This window comes from Myotis nattereri (genome assembly GCF_964212035.1).
Source record: "Myotis nattereri genome assembly, chromosome: 3".
Taxonomy (NCBI): Eukaryota; Metazoa; Chordata; class Mammalia; order Chiroptera; family Vespertilionidae; genus Myotis; species Myotis nattereri.
The window spans coordinates 216,024,901-216,045,538 of record NC_138077.1 but is presented as its reverse complement, the minus strand read 5'-3'; the positions used below and the strand labels follow the sequence as shown (position 1 = coordinate 216,045,538).

The window sequence follows — 20,638 nt, the reverse complement described above, 5'->3', positions numbered from 1 at the left end:
TCGGGCTGAAACTGGCTCTCCGACATCCTGAGAGGGCAGTTCTCAGGTGATGCACCCCGGAATCAACTTCCCTCTTCTCTGGTTCAGTGCACATCATAGCTACCGGTTGGGGCATCTGCCCCCTGGTGGTCATTGTGTGTCATAGCTACTGGCCAGTCAACCAGTAGCTTAGGCTTTTATGTATATAGATAATTTTTTTAAAATGTTTTTTTTTATTTCAGAGAGGAAGGGAGAGAGAGAGAGAGAGAGAGAGAGAGAGAGAGAGAGAGAGGAAAATCAATGATGAGAGAGAATCATCAATTGGCTGCCTCCTGCATGGCCCACACTGGGGACCATGCCCGCAAACCCGGCAAGTGCCCTGACCAGGAACTGAACCTTGACCTCCTGGTTCCTAGGTTGATGCTCAACCACTGAGCCACGTCAGCCGGGCTATCTCTGTCTCTTTTTAAGAACATGTTTTTATGATTTTAGAGAGAGGAAAGGAGAGAGAGAGACAGAAACATGGACATGACAATGAAACACCCATGGGCTGCCTCTTGCATGCCCTCCACTGTGGATAGAGCCCGCGATTGGGCACGTGCCCTACCTCCCTGCGTGGGTGATGCTTAACCAGAGAGCCAGGCCCACAGGCGTCCTCTCCCAGCCTCTCCGGTCCTGGCGCACATCAAGATCCACCACCAGCCCTATCCGGTTTGGCTCAGTGGATAGAGCATCGGCCTGTGGACAGAAGGGTCCTGGGTCCGATTGCGGGGTACAGGGGGCAGCCAACAGTGATCTCTCTCATCACTGATGTTTCTCTCTCTTTCACCCTCTCCATTCCAATCTGAAATAAATAAAAATATATTCTTTAAAAAAGAAAAAGATCCACCACCGCTCCCTCCCCACCTGCCTCTCCGCCCGCCGCAGAGTCAGGAACTCTGCAGGCGCCCATAGCAACGGGACACGCCGTTGCTATCAGAACGGACGCCGTTTCCCTCGGCGCGCACGCTTCCCCCGACGATGAATTATGTCCCCGACCGGACCCCGTAACCAGGCACCTCCTCCCGTCCTCAGTCGGCCCGCCCCAGAGCCAGCTCAGGCAATCGCGTTGCCAGTGCCGTTGACGTCACGGTCCGCGCGGCCAATCCGAGGGCCGCGCGGTCCAGGTCCTCAGGCGCTTCCGTCGCCCGGGGAGGAGTAGGCGTGCGTCGCGCCTGCGCTGTGGCTCTGACCGTCGGCTCCAGGCGCGTGGAAGCTACTAGGAGCCGCGCGCGTGCGTCCGCGCGGTCCAGGTCCTGGCGGCGGCGGCACGCGGCGCTCGCGGGCCATGTCCTGGCTCTTCGGCATCAAGGGCCCCAAGGGCGAAGGCGAGGGACCCCCGTTGCCCCTGCCGCCCGTGCAGCCCGGGGCCGAGGGAGGCGGGGACCGCGGCGCGGGAGACCGGCCGGGGCCCAAGGACAAATGGAGCAACTTCGACCCGACGGGCCTGGAGCGCGCGGCCAAGGCGGCGCGGGAGCTGGAGCACTCGCGTGAGTGCGGCGGGGTCGGGGGCGGGGGCGAGGCCGGGCGGGGGCTCCTCCACGGAGGGCCGGTCCACGAGTCCCCGGGCAGCGGGCACCGGCGGCCTCTAGCCCCTCGGGCGTCGGAGCGATAGGGATGCACGTGGCTGTCGGGGGTCCTGCCTGTCAGACGGACACGGGCCTCCGGGGTGGGTCCGTCCGCCCAGCTCCCGCGCGTGCAGGGCGGCTCGGGCTCCTGTCGCCCTTGGCGCCGTCCCGGCTGCCACGTGCCCTTCGGGCGAGGAGACCAGCGCCGAGCGGCCGCCCCGCGGTGACAGGTCGCGGGGGGCAGGTTCCGGCCGGGCCTGGAGTCCGGTCCCCGCAGTCCCCGCCCCGGGCCGGCGCTCCTTCCCCTCTGGCTGCCTCCGCGTGGGTCGGCCGAGGCGTGGTCAGATCGGGGTGGTTGCTAGCAGGTTTCTGCGTAAGAAGAGAAGCATGGCTGAGGGCCATTGGTTTCATGTCATTTTCTTTTTAAAATACTTTTGTTGATTTCAGAGAAGTGGCGAGAGGGAGAGAGAGAGAGAAACATCACTGATGGAGAGAATCATGGATCGGCTGCCTCCTGCACGCGCCCCACTGGGGATCAGCCGGCAGCCGGGCCTGTGCCCTGACCTCCTGGTTCATAGGTCCACCCTCAGCCACCGAGCCCCGCCGCCGGGCTCAGGAGGCCACAGCGGAGGATTGGGGTCCGGTAGCCTGCAGGTAGGCCAGGTCTGGACAGCCGCAGGGCAGACAGCCCTGGCCCAGCCGGTGACCTTGCTGACCAGGCCCTCCAGGCATCAGAGTCACTAGGCCCACATCCTCCCCAGCTCCCCTTTCTCCGGTGCCGCCGGACGTAGTGCGAGTGTGTCAGAGCCTGGGACGCAGAAGGCGCTGAATCAACATTGGTTGAAAGAACGTAAAGGCTCTCAAACGTTTGTTTAAGCAGCGGGGCCCTGTGTTCCGAGGAGGCCCAGAGAGCAGCCTGTGAACAGGTAGAAGCGGAGCCTCCGGGGCAAAGGCCTCGGGCGGCCTGGCTCCGGGATGGGAGAGGCTCAGGCCAAACACCTAGGCTTTTGGGGCGGGGCCAGGGCAGCCGCTGTGCCTGGGACACGCCCCCGGCAGCGAGCGGTACTGTGCTTTCTAGGTAATTCCAAGCATCAGGCTGGGCTGGGAAACCCTGGCTGGCCCGCCGTGCCTGCAGTGCTCCTCGCAGCCGGGCGGCCGCCTCGCGCCTCCAGGTCCCTGGTGTCCCAGGTCTCCGCCCTCGGAGGCCAGAGCAGCACCTTTGGCCTTGAGCTGCCTGGGAGCGCCAGCCCACCTGCCTGTGCGCTGCGGGAGGGGGTGCCTGAAGGAGCACCGGCCTGTGTGGCTGCTGCTTGATGCTCTGGAGCACACGGCTCCTGGGGCAGAAAGATGTCCAGGTGAAGAACTGTTGCTGGTGGCACTGAAACCGTCGCCTGTGATGAGCGGGCGACGGGGTGCCAGGCCTGTGCTGAGCTGTTAGCCTGCTTTCTCATTTCTCGCCTCCAAGGGCCAGGTGGGTGGGTGGGTGGGGGACTCTGTGTGCTCCAGTGTCAGCTGAGGTGCTCAGAGCTGAACCTGGCTTGCCAGAGGTCACAGGAGGAAGCCGCGTGGCTGGGGTTCGGTCCCAGCGTGGTGAGCCCGGCATCCACGTTCTGTCTTGTGCTCTCGGCTCCCCTGCCGTCAGAGTCACTTGTTAAAGGGGCTCCTGTGGTCGGCTCAGCCTTCGGCTTCGTGGCGTCCCATGCTCACCAGTGCAGCGGGCTGGGGCCCTGGGGCCCTCGTGCTGCCTCAGAGGGGTCCTGGCAGTGGGGTTCCAGGAGGCCCTTCTCCAGCTCGGACTCCATGCCAAACCGCGGGTCCTTGGGCCCATGCAGACGCCCGGCTCCCGCCACGTCTGTCCTATGCGTGGGCTGTGCTCACAGTGGCAGCTGAACTCAAAAAAACCCCAAACTCTAAACTGACGTTATGCGCAGTCGGAGAGCCCTGTACAACCCGAGTCGCCCTCCCGTATGGCGGCTTCCCAACCACCCAGATAGAAACTTACGTCTGCACCCCACGGTTGGCTGAATCCGCGGAAGAGAAACCCAGGGGTACTGAGAACCGACTGTTTACCGAGAAAAACAGCGTGTGCGTGGACCCGCGAAGCCCAAACCCACGGAGTTCAGGGGTCAGCCGAGCTGTGCTTGGGGGACTTCCTCAGCCCAGGGGGAGCAGGAGTTGGTTTCCTTTCCAGAACCCAGACATAGACAGGTGTGACCTCCACCTTAGCGAGGAGGCAGGTGGACGGTGTCATAGCACCTGTGTTCACGCACCCGCTCTGGAAAGAGCCGCCTCCCGGGCTCATGGCTCATTTCTAGTCTAATTCTCATCCACCTTCTTGCCTGCATGTGTTTGAAGGCAGTTCCGTCACCTGTTGGAGGCTTAAGAGAAATGTACGGCCCGTGAGAAACAAAGGGCATTGGCTGCGGGCTTGCTTTTGGTTTCATTGGGAAAGGACCGTGTGTTGACCTCAGGGGGCGAGGTCCGCCTTCTGATGGAACCCTCCGGAATGTGGTGGCCCCGGGGGACGAGCCCTCGCAGGAGGTGGGGGTGGAGCAGACATAGGCGACAGTCCCTGACCAGGAGGAGGGTGGGTGAGCTGTGGTCTCCCTGACAGCCTCTCGGCAGCGTGGACTCACCTGGCACCCATGTGTCCTAAGGCCCGGCTCCCGCACTCCTCCGCAGGGCACGCCAAGGAGGCGCTGAGCCTGGCCCAGATGCAGGAGCAGACGCTGCAGCTGGAGCAGCAGTCCAAGCTCAAGGTGAGTGGTGGGCTGGTGCTGCCAGGCCGGCCGTGGCCGAGGGGAGAGGAGGTGCCCAGGAGAGAGGTGAGCTCCTGCAGCAGGACCTGTGCCCAGACCTGTCCGCTCCGAGCACACGGGGTCCAGCAGGGGGGAAGGGGGTGGGAGGGGTTGTCAGGAGTGGGAGCCTCAGCGCTGTGTGTCCGCAGGAGTACGAAGCCGCCGTGGAGCAGCTGAAGAGCGAGCAGATCCGCGTGCAGGCTGAGGAGCGCAGGAAGACGCTGAGCGAGGAGACGCGGCAGCACCAGGCCGTAAGGGCTGCAGGGCCACCCAGGCTCCCGGAGGCCTGGGGACCGGGAGGGGGCTGTGGGGCGCCATGGTCCCACATGCAGTCTGGGTCTCTTGTTGACCCTTGAGGGCCTGGGGTGGCCTTGCACAGCCCCTAAAGCCCGCGGACCGCTCCGTACTGAGTGTCCGCGCACGTGTCCTTGCAGACAGCCTGCGTGAGGCTCCGGTGCCCAGTCGGGTCTGGGGCCACAGGTTGGTTGCGGGTCGCCCCCCAGCTTCCCCAGCTGCGCTGTGTTCACGCTGCTCTCTCCCTCCCCAGAGGGCCCAGTACCAGGACAAGCTGGCCCGGCAGCGCTACGATGACCAGCTGAGGCAGCAGGTGAGTCGGCGCCCTGCAGGCGGGAGAGCCTGGTCCTGCTGGGGGGGGACTGAGGCCAGGGCTGTGGACGTGAGGGTTGTGCTGGTTCTGGGGGAGCTGTAGTTGGACTCCGCACATGCACACCCATGCCCCGCGGCTCCTGCCTCACTGTGCCCCACGGCCTCCACGCGCGCTCTGCAGCCTCCATGCGGCGTTCCGTGGCCTCCACGGCAGAGGCAGGCTCCAGCTGCTCTTAGGGTTCAACCAGGTGGCACGTGACTGGGAACCTGGCTGAAGTGACAGGTTCATGAGGGGCAGTTTCAAATATTTGTGCCTCTTGTGAGCATTATAGCTTTAAATTTTTAAAATATATATATTTTTTATTGATTTCAGAGAGAGAGAAACATCAACAATGAGAATCATTGATCGGCTGCCTCCGAGCCTGCAATCCACCCGGGCATGTGCCCTGACCGGGAATCGAACCATGACCTCCTGGTTCCTAGGTCACTGCTCAGGCACTGAGCCATGCCAGCTGGGCTATAGCTTTTAAATTTAATGAGCAGAACCCAGAGTGTTTTATGGACACCCGTGACCCCGTGGCCAAGCTGTGCCAGGGGTGGGGGCTCCTGGCCCTGGCCCCTGGGCACCTGCGTGTCCAGCCATGTTCAGGCCTGCCTGCCCGGGCTGTGGATGGTGCAGCCCCAGGAGGTCAGCCCCTGGGCGCGTGCGTGTCCTGATGTTGAAAGCTTTTCCTTTTTCTGTGGCTTCTTCTCAGCAACTTCTCAACGAGGAGAATCTACGGAAGCAGGAGGAGTCGGTGCAGAAGCAGGAGGCCATGAGGCGAGGTAGAGTGGTCAGCTCGCCGGGCGGTGGGGCCCGAGAATGGCTCGTGGGCAGGCGGGGGGTCGGCGCTGCTTGAGGCACTTGGAGCCCCAGTGGGGCTTCCTGAGACTGCGGGGGGTCTCTGCCTGAGCCGGCTTTAAAGTGGAAGCTTCACCCCAGGCTGGGCGTCCGGGGTTGGTCTTCTCTGCCCGGCACCCAGGGCCTCACATGACTTACTCCTGTGAGAAGTGTCTGGGCCTCGGCTCTGCATTCCGGGCTCCTCTGTCGAGGACCTGCCCCCCTGAGGGCCGGGACCCCAGGCCTGGGGCTGAGCGCGCTCCCTGCCTCCCGTGCAGCCACCGTGGAGCGGGAGATGGAGCTGCGGCACAAGAACGAGATGCTGCGGGTGGAGGCCGAGGCGCGGGCGCGGGCCAAGGCCGAGCGTGAGAACGCTGACATCATCCGGGAGCAGATCCGCCTGCGGGCCGCCGAGCGCCGCCAGACCATCCTGGAGTCCATCAGGTGAGGCCGCCCTGGTCCCGGGCAGCCTGTGCTCGCACGCTGACGGGGAGACTGCCTGTCAGGCCCTTGCTCTCTCTCTGGCCACGTGCACAGGCCTGTCCCTCCTGCTCACACCAGTGCCTCCCCGACAGGACGGCTGGCACCCTGTTTGGCGAAGGATTCCAGGGCTTTGTGACCGACTGGGACAAGGTGACCGCCACGGTAAGCACCACTGCCGCCGTGGGGCCTGGGCGCCTTGCTGGGCCCCGGGCCTGCCCTGCAAGGTGGCGGCTGGCCCTCCCACTGCCCCCACCCAGCTCCTGGCACAGGGTGGCGAGGTGGTGAGGGCGTGGTGGCAATGGGGGCATCACTCGCCTCCTTCCTGCCGCAGGTGGCCGGGCTGACGCTGCTGGCTGTCGGGATCTACTCCGCCAAGAACGCCACGCTGGTGGCCGGGCGGTACATCGAGGCGCGGCTGGGGAAGCCGTCCCTGGTGCGGGAGACCTCCCGCATCTCACTGCTAGAGGCGCTGCGGCACCCCCTGCAGGTAAGGGCTTGGCTGTCTGGGGCCTGTCCTCCTGGCGCTGTGTCCTGCCCATTCCTGGCCTGACAGCCAAGCTCCCGTGTCCTCCTCCCTCCATCTCCCCACGTGCCTCCCCCTCCTGCATGCTGGATTTGCTCTAGGTTTGTCCTCGCTGCGTCCCTGGAGGTCTGTCGGCGCCGGCACAGGGGAGGGGGGGTCCTTGGGGTGGGGGAGCCTCATCCAGTCGGCTCAGTCCCCTGGGGTCGCCTCTGCGTGTTCACAGCAGCTGGGGCTCCCCTGTGCCCTTTTTCTGTAAGAGAAGTTGCTGGAAGTCATGGTGTTGCTGCCTCACCTCCATCCCCCCCACCCCTCCCCCGGAAGTGTTCTTCCCGCCCAGCGGGGATCCCGAGGCCTGTCCTCCCCGGGCTGTGACCTCTGTGTCAGTCACCATGTGGGTGATGGAGGAAAGAGAGGTCAACAGCGACCTGTCCGTCACCCAGACCAGCAACACGGACAGCTGGTCAGTCAGCCTTCTGAGCGCTGGCCCGTGTCCTGAGCGTGGGCCCGCAGGGCTGTCCTTGTCGCTGTAGCGCTTGGTGGCTGCCCCAGGGCTGCATCCATGACCCTGACCCCGGCTCCCCTGCAGGTCAGCAGGCGGCTGCTCAGCAAGCCTCAGGACGCGCTGGAGGGAGTGGTCCTCAGTGTGAGTGGGCGGGGCTGGGCAGAGGCGGGTAGGGGGCACTGCCTGGCGAACCCGCCCTGGGATCAGCTGCCTCTTATGCTGCCTGGGTGCCTGGGAGGGACAGACTGACTGGGCAGGGAGCGTCCCTCTAACCAGTTGCTCGTCCCTTGGTAGCCCAGCCTGGAGGCCCGAGTGCGGGACATCGCCATAGCGACGCGGAACACCAAGAAGAACCACAGCCTATACAGGAACGTGCTGATGTACGGGCCGCCCGGGACGGGCAAGACGCTGTTTGCCAAGGTGAGAGGCGGCTCATCCCCTAGTGGCGTCTGCCTGGGGCCTGGATGCCATGGGCAGGGGGCAGGGGGTGGACCTTGTCTGCTTTACGGGAAGGAAAAACTGCTTGCCCCGCCCACCCCAACCCCTATTTGCGCCTCCCCATCCCCTGCCCCTGCTTTCCCCTCTTCCCGCCTCTGCACCCCACCCTCAGCCTCTACCGTCTCCCCAGAAACTGGCGCTGCACTCAGGCATGGACTACGCCATCATGACGGGCGGGGACGTGGCCCCCATGGGGCGGGACGGCGTGACTGCGGTGCACAAGGTCTTTGACTGGGCCAGCACCAGCCGGCGAGGGTGAGCGGCACCTCCTGGCGGCCTGGTTCCTAGCGGCCCCTGGCTGTCTGGGAAGGAAGGGGTCAGGGACTTCCTGCAGCCAGTCCTGCTGCCCTGGTGCCCAGGTGCCCAGGTAGTCCGGCAGCACCGTTCAGGGGACATTCACCCCGTGTGACTCCTGGCGGCCGGGGCTCACAGGAGCCTCTTGGTGCCGGTGGGTGTTTAATTCAGGGCCAGGTTCTGGCCGCTTTCTCCTGTTGCTGGCACTTGGCACGCCCCGGGTCAAGGTCTGGGTCCCAAAGCTTGCTGAGGGCGCGTGGGGTGGGGGCTCCTGAGCACCGGCCATCCCAGGGGCCACGCAGTGGGAGGCCCCTCCCTCAGGCAGCCCCTCCCCCCACAGCCTCCTCCTGTTTGTGGACGAAGCAGATGCCTTCCTCAGGAAGAGAGCCACCGTGAGTGTTCTGGAAGCTTCTGGGTGGTGTGTTCAGTGGCTTAGGCTACAGCTGTGCTTTCGGGAGGGTCATGCCTGAGGGCGGCCAGGCCTGCTCCTCAGCTGAGCTTCTTTGCTAAATATTGTTGGACAAGCGGAAGCATCCCTGGCGTTTTTTGGAATCTTCTTGATCAAGTTCAGGTCATAGGTGCCACCAGAAGGAGCAGACACTGCCTTCCACGGGCGGCTCCGCCCAGCTGCTCAGCCAGCCTGGGCCTGACCCGGCTTCTCTCTGCAGGAGAAGATCAGCGAGGACCTCAGGGCGACCCTGAATGCCTTCCTGCACCGCACGGGCCAGCACAGCAGCAAGTGAGGCGCCTGCAGCTTGGGCTCCACACAGAGCGTTTGCCGCGTCAGCCCACCTGGTCCTCCGCGCCGCCCACTGGGGAGCCGGGCACGGCCTGTTCATGCTGCTGCAGGGCGGGGCAGGGGTAGGGCAGCGCTGCCGACCCAGTGCCCGCGGTGCCCACGCGTCTCCCGCTCTGGGACGTCCCGTGTCCCTTGTGCGGTGTGTCTAGGAAACACTGAGAAAATTTGCTGGGGTGTCTGGGCAGCGGCCCCACAGCTGGGCCCCCTGGGGCACAGATGCCCCGAGAGTGGGCTGGCCCCTTTTCAGTCCCCTAGTCACGCTCTTCTGCATCGGCGTGGCCCTCCTGCCCCGCCCCCCCAACTGGTCACACGGGGCGCCCAGCCCTGCTGGTGGGCATGTCCCTCACAGGCCATGGCTGCGACCCTGGAGAGGTGGCTGTCCCTCAGCTCAGCCAAACCCTGGCCCTGAGCCCCGGCCTCCTGGTCGGAGGGCAGGGGGCTGTCTCAGACCTGGAGTCTGTCCCTCCTCACAGCAAGGCTTATCCAGCCTCCCCCTGGGCCGTCGGCCAGAGATGCATGGGGTGGGGCAGGGGCAGATCTGCTGGAGGGAGGGTGGACCACAGGGGCCAGTGCTGGGTCTTAAAAAGCCCAGCCCGAATCTGCTAGCCGGGGGCAGGAGGGGGCAGGATGGGCAGGTGGAGAGGGAGCAATGGGTCGCTAGAAGTGGAATCTGCTAGAAAACCCCTGGGAGGGTTGGCCTGCGCCCCAGCCGTGAGCGCGCGGCTCTGTAGCCCTCAGCCCCTGCTTCTGCCGCTGCAGGTTCATGCTGGTCCTGGCCAGCAACCAGCCCGAGCAGTTCGACTGGGCCATCAACGACCGCATCGACGAGATGGTCAGCTTTGAGCTGCCGCAGCGGGAGGAGCGGGAGCGCCTGGTGAGGATGTATTTTGACAAGTATGTTCTTAAACCAGCCACAGAAGGAAAGCAGTAAGTGTCCTGGAGCCGCCGGCGCTCCCTGCCCTCTCGCTGGCGTCCTCCCAGCAGGGCCTTGGCCCCCAGACTGATCTCTGACCCCGAATGTGTGGCTTCACGAGGGGCTCAGGGCGGGTCATGTGCGACTTTGTCCCTGGAGGCCCTGCCACCCCCCTGTCCACCTGCCCCCTCCCGTCCACCTGCCCCCTCCCGTCCACCTGCCCCCTCTCGTCCATCTGTCACTCCTTGTCCACATGCTGGGTCCCCATGTCCCTGTCCAGCTCTCTGCCGGGTCTTGGAGTTGACAGCCCATCCTTTTCTGTTACACAAAGTGCCTTAAGGAGGCAGATCCAGGCCGCAGTCAGGCCTGGGCGGTGAGGGCTGTGGTGGGCGGTTGCAGACCTAGAGCATCGCTCTGACACCTCCATCCACTGCACCCCGACTCCCAGGAGCCCGGGGCCCTTTGCCAGCATGCAGCAGGCCCGCCTCTGCAAAGCCCGTGTGGGGGTGGCGCCCTCCACACTGTCCAGGCCACGCTCACTCGCCGCGGTGCCTGGCGTGCTCCAGATAAGCAGAGCCCGGCTATTTTAACCGTCTCCAGGGGACGGGTCTCGGCAGCTCTGACCCGAATCCCTCCGTGCTGGCAGCAGGGAGAGCGGCCTCTGTTCCAGACGGACTGTGCCCACTGCCACCCTTGTGCCTGCTCCCCAGCTCCCCTGGGCCTCCTCCCTTTGCCCCCAGCATCCCGGCCGCATGGGTGGGTTTCTGAGGCTTTTGCCATGAGTGTCTGAGTGGTGCTCCTGGCCCTTCAGCCAGACCCGCCTGGGGAGGCTCGGCTCACGTGAGATGGCGGGAGCTTCACTCCGGTTGAGGCGTTGCTCCCTCCCTCTGATTTCTGCTGCTCTGCTGGTTCCCCAGTTCACCCTGACGCAGCTTCAGATGCTCTGCAGCCTGGGGCTGGGCAGGGCTGGCAGAGAAGGAAGGACATGGTCCCTGGCCCCAGGGGACAGTGGGGCCCCTCCTCGTTTCTCAGCACGGCACTGCCCCTGCAGCAAGCATGCCCCACCGTCCGCACCCCAGCCCCTGCCTGGACCCTCTCGGGCTCTAAGAGGAGAGGAAGTGCCACCAGGGCAGGAAGGCCAGCTGTGCCCTGCCCAGGGGTCCCTGCACAGCCTCCTGCCCCGAGTCCCGCCCTCCCTCGGGGAGGGTCGTGGGGCCCTCACAGACCTCTGGTCCTGCCGGGAGTCGGAGCCCCGGGGTCATGTGGGACCCTCTTCGCAGGCGCCTGAAGCTGGCCCAGTTTGACTACGGGAAGAAGTGCTCCGAGATTGCACGCCTGACCGAGGGCATGTCGGGCCGGGAGATCTCCCAGCTGGCTGTGGCCTGGCAGGTGAGTGGGCAGACGCCCCCTCCGCCTCTGAGGCATCCCAGCAGCCGCTCCCCGGGTGCCCCATCCTGTAGGCATCTGCTCCTTGGCTGCCCAGTAGGAAAACACCGGCTCTTGCATCTGACAGCCTGACCACCGGAAATTCAGAAATGCTTTTAAATGACTATTTTATTCACTAAGTACCCGTCTACTTCAGTTTGAAGTGTGGCTCAGATATGCAGGGGCTGCATTAGAATGAGCTGGGTTATGCTGCTGTAACAAGTAGCCCCAGGTTGCAAACTTGTATCCTGTGGGCCAGTTGGCTCTGCTCTGGGCCTGTGACGGTGGCTGGAGGACAGATGTCTTAGCTCGGGATGCAGTAAGTGTGCTCATCACAGGAGTGGCAGGGGCAGCCCAGGCCGGGCACAGAGCAAGGTGAGCAAAAATGCCTGGTCAGGTGATGGGACTCGCTCTCGATGCCCCACATTGGCCAAGGCTGCTGGGGCAGCTGGACTGGCTCAGGGCCCTGCTTGGTGGACACCCATTGCTGTCCACTCAGCAGGCTCAGTCAGAGCCACAGGCTGGTGACAGGAAGCAGGTAGGGTCCTGTGTCATCTGGGAGGGAGTGACCTGCGTGGCAGCTGAAGAGTGGACCACCCTGGGCCTGATTACCAAAACTTTGGTGACCCCACCCAGGTGCCTGCCCCCGTTTGGGGGTGGGAGCCCTGGGCACTGGGAGCAGAGTGGCCTGGCTTTCAATGGTCCCTGTTTCTGGAAGGACTGTTTGCAGGTGGTGGGGGTCCTGTGAGGGGCAGGCCCCGTGGACCACAATTGCTCGGTGTTTGGGGGCAGTTGGGCCTGGCGGGGCCACTCACCCCATCAGAATTGCTGGGGCTCCTGCCGCCCCTCCATGTCGAGAGGAACTGTCCCCCGAATGGCCTGTGGTGGTTCTGTGGTCTGTGCCCTGGCAAAGGGCAGCTCTGCTGTTGGAAGCAAGGCCCTCAGTTCTGCAGGGGGGCTGGGCTGCTTCCCAAACTCGCCTGGGGCTGCCTAATTTTAGAAAGTCACTGAGAAACTCACAGAGTGAGGCCAGGCCAGGGGCCAGGTGGGTGGTGCAGGGATGGCACCAAGTCCGGGCTGCAGATCACCTGTGAGCAGGCGTGAGTGGGCACATGTGTTGTGTGTACTGGAGGCAAGGTGTGTGCCATCAGCGGGTAGGAGTGTGTGTTCTGCCCAGGGAGGATGTTGGCCAGCCATCCCCTGGCAAACTCTGCACCACGACCTGGCTCCCACCTGCCCCCGCCTGAGGAGGACATCTCCAAGAAGCAGGCGCATGGAGGGTGGGCCGGCCAGGCTGTGCTGTTCGGGGCCTGGCCCTGGCCCTGCCTTCAGGGTGACGGGCCTGGTGCCGGGGGTCCCCATGCAGGCAGCTCCGGCCCCTGCCCTGCCTCAGTGCTCTCTCTCCCTGCCAGGCCATGGCATATGCCTCCGAGGACGGGGTCCTCACCGAGGCCATGATGGACGCCAGGGTCCAGGACGCCATCCAGCAGCACCGGCAGAAGATGCAGTGGGTGAAGGCCGAGCGAGCCAGGCCCGAGGGCAGCCAGCCCCCGCTCCCGAGTGCACAGACGGAGTGAGCTGGGCCTGAACCCGGGGACCCCGGGCGCACTGGCTGGGCAGCACGAGGTGCCAGGTGTCCCGGAGTAGTGGGTGCTGCACAGCCCCGCGCCTCCCCAGGGTTTCCGTCTTCCTCTGGTCAGGCCAGGGCAGCATTCCAGCCTCTGCTGCGGACAGCTGCGGCTCTGGTGTCTGATGGGAACCTGCCCTCCACGCAGTGGTTGTGGCTGGAGAGCCTCAGGCTAGGGCCACGCCTGGGACGTGTGTCTCCAGCCAGGCCCAGAGCAGGGGGAAGGCAGGTCCCTGGCGTCTGGCTGCTGAGGCTGTGACCTGCAGGGGGTGGAGCCGGACCTTGCGGGGCCCAACCAGACCAGAACCTGGCCAGCGCTGAGCAGAGCAGACCCTGTGGTGCCCTGCACACCGCTTTGTGCCCTTGGGTACCTGGTGGATCTGCACCCGAGAGCGGAGACCCCCGACCTGCTGGGGCGCTGCCCCGGCCCAGATGGCCTGCAGCCCTGCCTCTCCTGGAGCCGGGTGTTTCTGTCAGAATCTAATAAAAAACTGACAACTACCTCAGTGCATCTCCTGGCTGGTGAGGGGCCGGGCTGGAGGGGCCACGTGAAAGAAGAGGCAGAGGCTGGAGCTTTCCGGAGAATTTACTGACCAGCAGGGGCGGGGGTCACAGTGAGGCGCCGACCAGGGAGCCCTGGGCAGGGTGGCCGCACTCGCCACAGCGGGGCTCAGGGGCCTTATTGCTGCTCGGCCGGGGCCTCCCACCCCTCGCTGGGGCCCGCGGACGCACACGCCCCATGCACATGCTCCCGTGTGCAGACGTGGGTGCGGCCGGGGTCCGACCCCCTTCCCAGCCCAGACCCTTTCCCGGCTTCCCCTCCGCCAGGACGGAGAGAAGACAGCCGGCTCGGATGTGGGTAGCAGACGTGGTCCCTGGCCAGGCGCAGGGCGTGGGGCCCGCCCCCCAAGCGCCCGCACCCTGCCTGGCCCTGGAGACCGGGGTCCTGCCCCCAGACCGGCCCCACCCCGACCCCTTTATAAAAAGAAGAGACAGCACCTTCCGCTGGACACACCCGGCGGCCAGGGCGCCCTGGCTCAGGCGGCCGTCCAGTCCGGTGTTCGTGGGCACGGTGGCCAGCGGCCCCCAGAGTCCTGTGCGCGGCCTAAAGGTGCCGCGGGCTCGGGTGGCCGTTGTGGTAGAGTTTCTGCTTCACGTGCACCATGTTCCCGGCCGCCTCCTCGAAGGGCCTGTGCGGCCGTCGGCCCAACTCCCGCAGGTTGCACAGCTTGGGCAGCCAGGTCCACGAGCCATCTGCTGGGCGTGGTCAGCGTCCGGTCAGGGCGGGGCGGCCCGACGCGGGGGACGGGGCGTAACCAGGGAATGACTCGGGAGGGCGCTTGGCTTGAGCTCGGTCTGGGTGAGCATGGCCAGGGGCGTGGCTTTGTTTGTGGGCGTGGTCTAGGTGACTGTGGGCGGGGCTGTGTACTGAGGGGCGTGGTCTCCGAGGGCGGGGCGGTCTGGGCGCGAGGGCCCCGGCGTGGGGGCGTGGTCTGTGGGTGGGAATGCGTTGTGGGCGTGGCGGGGCGTGGTCTGGGTGAACTGGCCGAGGCCAGGCGCTTGGGGGAGGAGCCTGGGGCGGGGCGGGGCCGCGGGGCGGGCGGCACTCACCGTAGCGCCGGCCGGCCCTCCAGGCGCGCACGGCGCAGTGCAGGACGCCGTCCATCCACACCAGGAACCAGCTGATGCAGAAGCCGAGCAGCAGCCCCAGCATGAGGTCGATCTCCTGCTTGGTGACGTTGTCCGTCACGAAGTAGTTCTCGGAGGCGTCCACCACCGACTGGTCCCCGTCGTACGGGATCACGTAGTGGATGTGGTGCCTGGGGGCGGGGCAGCAGGGTGGGCTGGCACCTCTCCCGCGGGGCCGCCTGGGGCTGCCTGCTGGGGCCTCGGAAGCAGCCCTGGTGGGGTCTGAGGTCCGGAGGGCCCGCGGACCGCCCAGGGCCCCGGCCCCCAGGGGGAGGCTGCCCGTAGGGTGGGGGGTGTAAGACCAGTGGTCGTCAGCGTGAAGTCCAGTCCGGGGCGTCTGCCCACACTGCACCCCCCACCTCTGCCCGGCCTGGGCTGGTGGCTGATCCTGACGGGGTCACCGGCCAGTGCAGGCGGGCCAGTGGTTCCAGGGTGGAGGCCCAGGGCAGGTGTCCCGCTCTGAGGGCAGGTTCAGAGCCCACCTGCCGGACAGGTGCTGACCGCTCCTCTGGGACCGCCCCTCTGGCCTCTCCCTAAGGCGACACTCACTAGCCCTTTCGGCAGCTTCCATCCGGGCACAGCGAGTGGCCATCCTCTTCTCCGTCCTTGAGTCTCTGTCCAGAACCCATCCCTTTGTCCCCTCTCCCGGGTGAACCCTGGCCTACGCCCTGCGTGGATCTGTAAGTCCTTGGGCCGCTCCGCTGCTCTCAATGGTCGATGGAACTGTCTGGGCTTCTCAGCCCATGGCCCCTCCTCTGCATCCGGCACCCACCAGGGCCTGTGCCATGGCTCTCGGCCTCCCCTGCCTCCACTGGCCAGACTCAGGCTCCTGAGCCCTTCAGGCCCTCGCTTGCCCCCGAGGCCACATTACACGCTCCTCACACGTCTCATCAAGCCTCAGAGCTGCCTGGATACCGCCTCCTCCAGGGAGTCCTCTGGGCCCGTGACACCAGGTGGAGTGGCTCTGCCCAGGAGGGTGGACTCTGGGCTGGCCCCACCCTCACCCCCTCACTGTTAAGAGAGCCTAGGAGCCCTGGCCGGTTTGGCTCAGTGGATAGAGCGTCGGCCTGCGGACTCAGGGGTCCCAGGTTCGATTTTGGTCAAGGGCCTGTACCTTGGTTGTGGGCACATCCCCAGTAGGGGGTGTGCAGGAGGCAGCTGATCAATGTTTCTCTCTCATCGATGTTTAATCTCTATCCCTCTCCCTTCCTCTCTAAAAAGAATCAATAAAAAAAAAATCAATAAAAATGAGTGAACGCCTAGGAGCCAAGGCACAGTGGGGTCCATGCACCCTCAGCCCCCAGTCATCTTTGTCCCTGGCTCCTACAGACCCTCCTCTTACCAGGCAGTGCCGGGGCCACCTGGGGTCCTCCTGCCCAGGGGGCCACCTCTCCTGGCCCACCCCTCTCCGAGTCCCTTTGCTGGCTACGCCAACTCTCCATCCCCACCCCCCAGAGTCCCTGCCGCCCCATATGGCTGCTCTGAGCTCCAGCTGCCTGCCTGGCGTCTCCATGTGGGATCTACAGACACCTCAAACTCACACCTAAAAATAGCTCCTCCCTCCCAGAACCTGCTCCTCCCGGCATCCCTCCAGTTAGATGCTGACACCTCCGCCTGGTCTTCCTGGAGACGGGTTCCTCCTTCCCCCACACTTTCCTATGCTCCCCGCCCCCCAAAGAGACCGCTGACCTCAGCCCCTGCTGCACCAACACTGGCCACATGGGGTGCCTTCCTCCCAGGTTCAGGGGCGTCCTGTCTCCTCACACCCGCTCCTGCTCCTCCTGGGGACCCCTGTGCACAGCAGCCCACAGGGCAGGGCCCCCATCCCCCCGCCCTCAGTCAGTCAGCAAGAACTGGCTGACACCTTGTAGCCATTGCTCATCTGATCAGTTTGTCAATAGCCATTAGGAATCATCAATGGGTGATGGAGCCCTAGCCGGCTTGGCTCAGCGGATAGAGCATCGGCCCGCGGACTGGAGGGTCTCAGGTTTGAGTCCGGTCAAGGGCACCTACCTCCGTTGCAGGCTCAATCCCCCGGCCTCAGTTGGGGCACGAGCAGGAGGCAACCAATCAGTGTGTCTCTTTCACATTGATGTTTCTCTCTCTCTCTGTCTCTCCCCCTCCCTTCCACTCTCTAAAAATCAATGGAAAAAATATCCTCGGGTGAGGATGAACAACAACTGAAAGTGATGGAAACGAATGATCACCACCTAGAATGTGCAGCAGCTTCCAGGCCGCCTGAGAGGACGCCCCTCACGAGCCGTTAGCAGTCCCATCACCCAGGCACCCCAAGCCTCAGGGTGCTGATACTGGACATCACCACCCTCTTCTGCCTCCCCAGCCTCCTGGGCCTAGGACCTCTGGTGGGTCCTCAAAGGACAACTGCTTCTGACCCCTGGACACGCTGCTGGGCAGGGCAGGACTTGTCAAAGGCTGGACCACCACAGGAGCCAGACATGCCCCTGGTGCTCTGCAAGGAGGAGGCCAGGCCCAACCACCCGGAAGGCTCAGGACCCCAGAGGCTGGAGGCACAATCTGTGCCCCCATCACTGTCCTGGCACCAGCAACTCTCCCCCTGTGCTCTGCCTGCTCCTTCCTCCAATGCAGGCCCCTGGGGACAGGGCTCAGGTCTCCCATGTACACACGTATTTCTATGATGGGAACATACATGGGTCCTACCTGGACCATGCATGCTGCATGTGTTTACCTGAGGTCCAATGCATGTTGTGTATACACGCCGGCCACATGCACAGGACATGGCGTATATACCGTGGACTTGGCCCATGAGGTCCGCATGTGTGCATGTGTATGCTTGCCCAGGCACAAGCATGGTGCATGTCACATGGAGATGCACATGCATGTGGCTTTGCACAGAGCCACCTTCTCTGTGGGCGCCGGGGCACATGCATGGATGTGTGTGCACAGACACCACCTGCTGGCACGCACACTGGAGTATGAATGTACATACATGTCGTCTGCATAAAACTTCCCACAAGGCATGTAGAAGGCATACACGTACGTGCACGCTTATTCTTGTATAGGGTGTGTACACACATGGGTAGAGTCCATTGTGGCAATGCGTGTACATGGCATATACACAAATACTCCATGTGCAAAACTATGCAGGCAGTCACTGGGCCCACATGGAGCACACTGGTCGCTGTATATTGTATCATACACATGTACTGGGCATACACATGTATGTTGTCAATAAACAAGTATATGTTGTACACCATATCATGTATGTAGTGATGTGTACAAAGCACACACATGTGGACACAAGCATGCAGAAACATTCTTAAGTTCATAGGTGGCTTTCCACAGACACGCTAACCTGTGCACACAAGCCCAGCTGTGCATACCCCATGGACATCTGTTTACATGAGCCCACGTGTACTCTGGACACTGCATATGACTCACACACACACCCTGTGCAAATAGACTCTGAAAGCACATCCTGTCCGCCCTCAGTGTGAGGTCACCGGCCCAGAGAGGCTGGTCACAGTGCAGCAGCCCACACACATGTAAAATGTGTGTTACCCGTGTTGTGCACACCACCAGTCCCAGGGGGTCTCCAGGTCACCCCAGTTCACACCACTCACAGCCCTGGCCGCCCCAGGCAGGAACTCAGGGGTCTCTGGGAGAGTGTGGCCACCGGGAAACCTCCGGGAGGTTCCTGGCCAGCACAGGTGAGGGCTGCTTGCACTGCTGTCTCCACCTGCTCCCAGGCCCAGTTCCGCTTCCACACACCGGTCGGCGCCCACGGGCAGGGAGCATGCGGAGTGAGGCCTGAGGCCGCCTGCCTCTCCCCAGGCCCACCACGTGTGCACACGTCGGGAGCAGGCGTCCAGGTCAGGAGTGAAGAGCACGGGTTCTGGGGTTCATGCCCCTATCTCTCGCTAGCTGCGTGACCCCCGTCCGCTTTCTCACTGACTCCAGCCCGAGGGTGTCCTGTGGGGTGAGGGTGTGCATGCGGACATGCGCGTGTGCTGCGTACCCACATGTATATGCACAGACGGTACACACACTCGCGTCTCATGAGATGTTTATTTCGTACATGGACGTACAGACATGCATGGCCCGGAGGGCGCCGTCATTACATGTGCACGGGATGCGGGGCACAGTGGGTGGTGTGGCCTGGGCTCTCCAAGCTGAGTGACCTTGAGCAAGCTCCACCCCTCGCCTCAGTTCCTCCTCTGCACAGTGAGGGGGTGGGCCCGGCCCACCTTGAGCGGCAGCACCTGCCTGTACCTGGCTCCCAGGAAAGTTCATGGACACCGTGCAGGGTCCAGGGCAGAGGCTGGTGTGCTCCGTGGGCACAGCCCTGGGCAGGATCCCTCCCGGACACCAGGCTGGGCTGCTGCTTCCTTGGCCTCCGGGCCCTGGACCAGGAGGCCTGGGGCCTGTTCTGCCCATCACCCTCTCTGTGAAGGCGTTTTGGGAGGGGGTTCTAACTGACCCAGGCACGCACCCCCCTCCAGAACTCCACTGGCCAACCTCCAGGTGCCTGCAGGCGGCTGGACAGCCCTTCCCCCGCTGGACCCGGTGCCGGATTCAGCGGCCCCATGGGCCTAGCGCGGCCCTTCGCAGGCCTGCTCGGGCTCCCGCACGCCAGTGGGCCCTGAGTCCCATACATGTGAGATCACGCGTGAGCCCCGCCGGGCACAGACTCACCGGCCACAGTTGCAGTGGCAGACGCGGTCCTCGCCCCGCAGGTGCGGGAGGATGTAGTTGTGGAATCGGTCCAGCAGCGCGTTCATGTCCATCAAGCACGCGATGGCCTGGAAGAGCCCATGACCGGTCAGACCCAGGAGCAGCCGGCCGGTGTCCGGGTGGGGGTGGGGCGCTGGGGACCGGGGAGCGCAGGCCGGGGATGGGGGTGCTGAGAGCAGCCCAGGATGGGGAGCAGGCTGGGCAGGGGGAGCGCTGGCCGGGGATGGGGGTGCTGAGGGCAGCCCAGGATGGGGAGCAGGCTGGGCAGGGGGAGCGCAGGCCGCGCGGCCGGTAAACAAGGCGCGGGAGGGGGAGGCGGCCGGCGGCGCGCGGGCGCGGGAGGCGGGCGCGGGTGGGGGAGCGGGCGCGCGGGAAGCCCCTCCGCTCACCATCACGATCGACGCCCCCAGAATCATGAAGATCATGGTGTTCGCGCTCATGGACATCGGGCGGGGCCGGGCCGGGCCGGAGCGCCGCCCCCCGGCCCCGGCACCCCCCCGGCCCCGGCCCGATGCTGAGCCCCCGGCGCCTCCGCAGAGGTCAGCGCGCCGCGCACCCACCGCCGTGGGCCGGGTAAGAGGCGCGCGTCCGGAGCGCGGGGCAGGGGACTCGGTTGCTTCGGGGTCGTCCAGCCGCCGGGCCACCGTGCTCGCTGCGCTCCGCTCCGCCCTCGGCCCTGCCTCCCTCCCGTCCTCGCTCCGCGCGCTTCGGCCCCCTCTCCCTGCGCGCCCGCCTCCGGGAGGGACCACGCGGCCGCCCCGCCCCGCCCCCTACCCCTCCCTGGGGCATCTGGTCAGTACGGGGCCCTGGTCGCCTGCCCAGCAGCTCTGGAGCCCAGCGCACGTCCCGACCCCAGTGGCGATCCAGGGCCCTGGGCGCAGCTCCCTCCTCCCCATTTGTCAGGGGAAGTATCTCAGCAGCCGGGCGCCCAGCCCTCGGTGGGGAGGCCGGCAGGGTCGCTGGGGAGCTGCCGGGAATGTCACTCCAAAGCCTTGACCACAGGGCCCAGGACAGCTGAGCAAAAGCCAGAGAATGCCCCCCCTCCCCCCCGGCTGGGGCAGCGCCAGCCTCGGCCTGGCTTCCCGAGGGTCAGTCTCCGGCACCGGACTGGGCAGCCTGGGAGCTCCGTGATGCTGGGGCCTGGGGAGGCTTACGAGTCCACCCTCCCCCACAGCCCAGGACACGTGGCTGCACTGCCTGCACCCCCCCACCCCCCGCAGGACCGAGCTTTTCCTCTGCATGAACCAGGAGGGTCACTGGGAAGCCCGGCTACTTGGGGAGGGGGGGGGGCGGTCAATGGTG

The 20,638-nt window shown here is 64.8% G+C and overlaps 2 protein-coding genes across 4 annotated transcripts; one reads left to right on the top strand and one right to left on the bottom strand.

Annotated features, from left to right (window-relative positions):
- The first annotated feature begins 1,221 nt into the window (after positions 1 to 1,221).
- LOC308516519 (ATPase family AAA domain-containing protein 3) lies at positions 1,222 to 13,439 on the top strand. Of its 3 annotated transcripts, none has more exons than XR_013995757.1 (16): positions 1,222 to 1,508; positions 4,269 to 4,345; positions 4,534 to 4,635; positions 4,932 to 4,991; positions 5,746 to 5,815; positions 6,149 to 6,314; positions 6,446 to 6,515; positions 6,685 to 6,840; positions 7,463 to 7,519; positions 7,673 to 7,798; positions 8,007 to 8,131; positions 8,511 to 8,562; positions 8,839 to 8,909; positions 9,729 to 9,843; positions 11,163 to 11,271; positions 12,720 to 13,439. XR_013995757.1 is itself a non-coding variant. In XM_081087523.1 (16 exons), the coding sequence occupies exons 1-16, from the start codon at positions 1,307 to 1,309 to the stop codon at positions 12,882 to 12,884; spliced, it is 1,776 nt and encodes a 591-aa protein (XP_080943649.1). In that variant the 5' UTR covers positions 1,222 to 1,306; the 3' UTR covers positions 12,885 to 13,439. The 3 variants fall into 3 exon arrangements, 2 of the variants coding, with proteins under 2 accessions (XP_080943649.1, XP_080943650.1); XM_081087523.1 differs by having other exon boundaries at positions 9,729 to 9,896; XM_081087524.1 differs by lacking the exon at positions 7,463 to 7,519 and having other exon boundaries at positions 1,228 to 1,508; positions 9,729 to 9,896.
- A 63-nt stretch (positions 13,440 to 13,502) lies between these two features.
- TMEM240 (transmembrane protein 240) lies at positions 13,503 to 19,989 on the bottom strand. Its single transcript, XM_081087525.1, has 4 exons — positions 19,726 to 19,989; positions 19,298 to 19,404; positions 14,546 to 14,754; positions 13,503 to 14,188 (listed from the first exon to the last, which is right to left on the bottom strand). The coding sequence occupies exons 1-4, from the start codon at positions 19,780 to 19,782 to the stop codon at positions 14,040 to 14,042; spliced, it is 522 nt and encodes a 173-aa protein (XP_080943651.1). The 5' UTR covers positions 19,783 to 19,989; the 3' UTR covers positions 13,503 to 14,039.
- Between the last annotated feature and the right edge of the window lie 649 nt (positions 19,990 to 20,638).

Coding starts and splice junctions, on each gene's coding strand:
- LOC308516519 (XM_081087523.1), top strand. CDS start 1,307: ATGTCCTGGCTCTTCGGCATCAAGGGCCCCAAGGGCGAAGGCGAGGGA. Junction 5,816..6,148: donor GCAGGAGGCCATGAGGCGAG/GTAGAGTGGTCA, acceptor CCTCCCGTGCAG/CCACCGTGGAGCGGGAGATG. Junction 6,841..7,462: donor CGCTGCGGCACCCCCTGCAG/GTAAGGGCTTGG, acceptor GCTCCCCTGCAG/GTCAGCAGGCGGCTGCTCAG.
- TMEM240 (XM_081087525.1), bottom strand. CDS start 19,782: ATGTCCATGAGCGCGAACACCATGATCTTCATGATTCTGGGGGCGTCG. Junction 19,405..19,725: donor TGGGGGCGTCGATCGTGATG/GTGAGCGGAGGG, acceptor GGGCTCTTCCAG/GCCATCGCGTGCTTGATGGA. Junction 14,189..14,545: donor GAGGGCCGGCCGGCGCTACG/GTGAGTGCCGCC, acceptor CACGCCCAGCAG/ATGGCTCGTGGACCTGGCTG.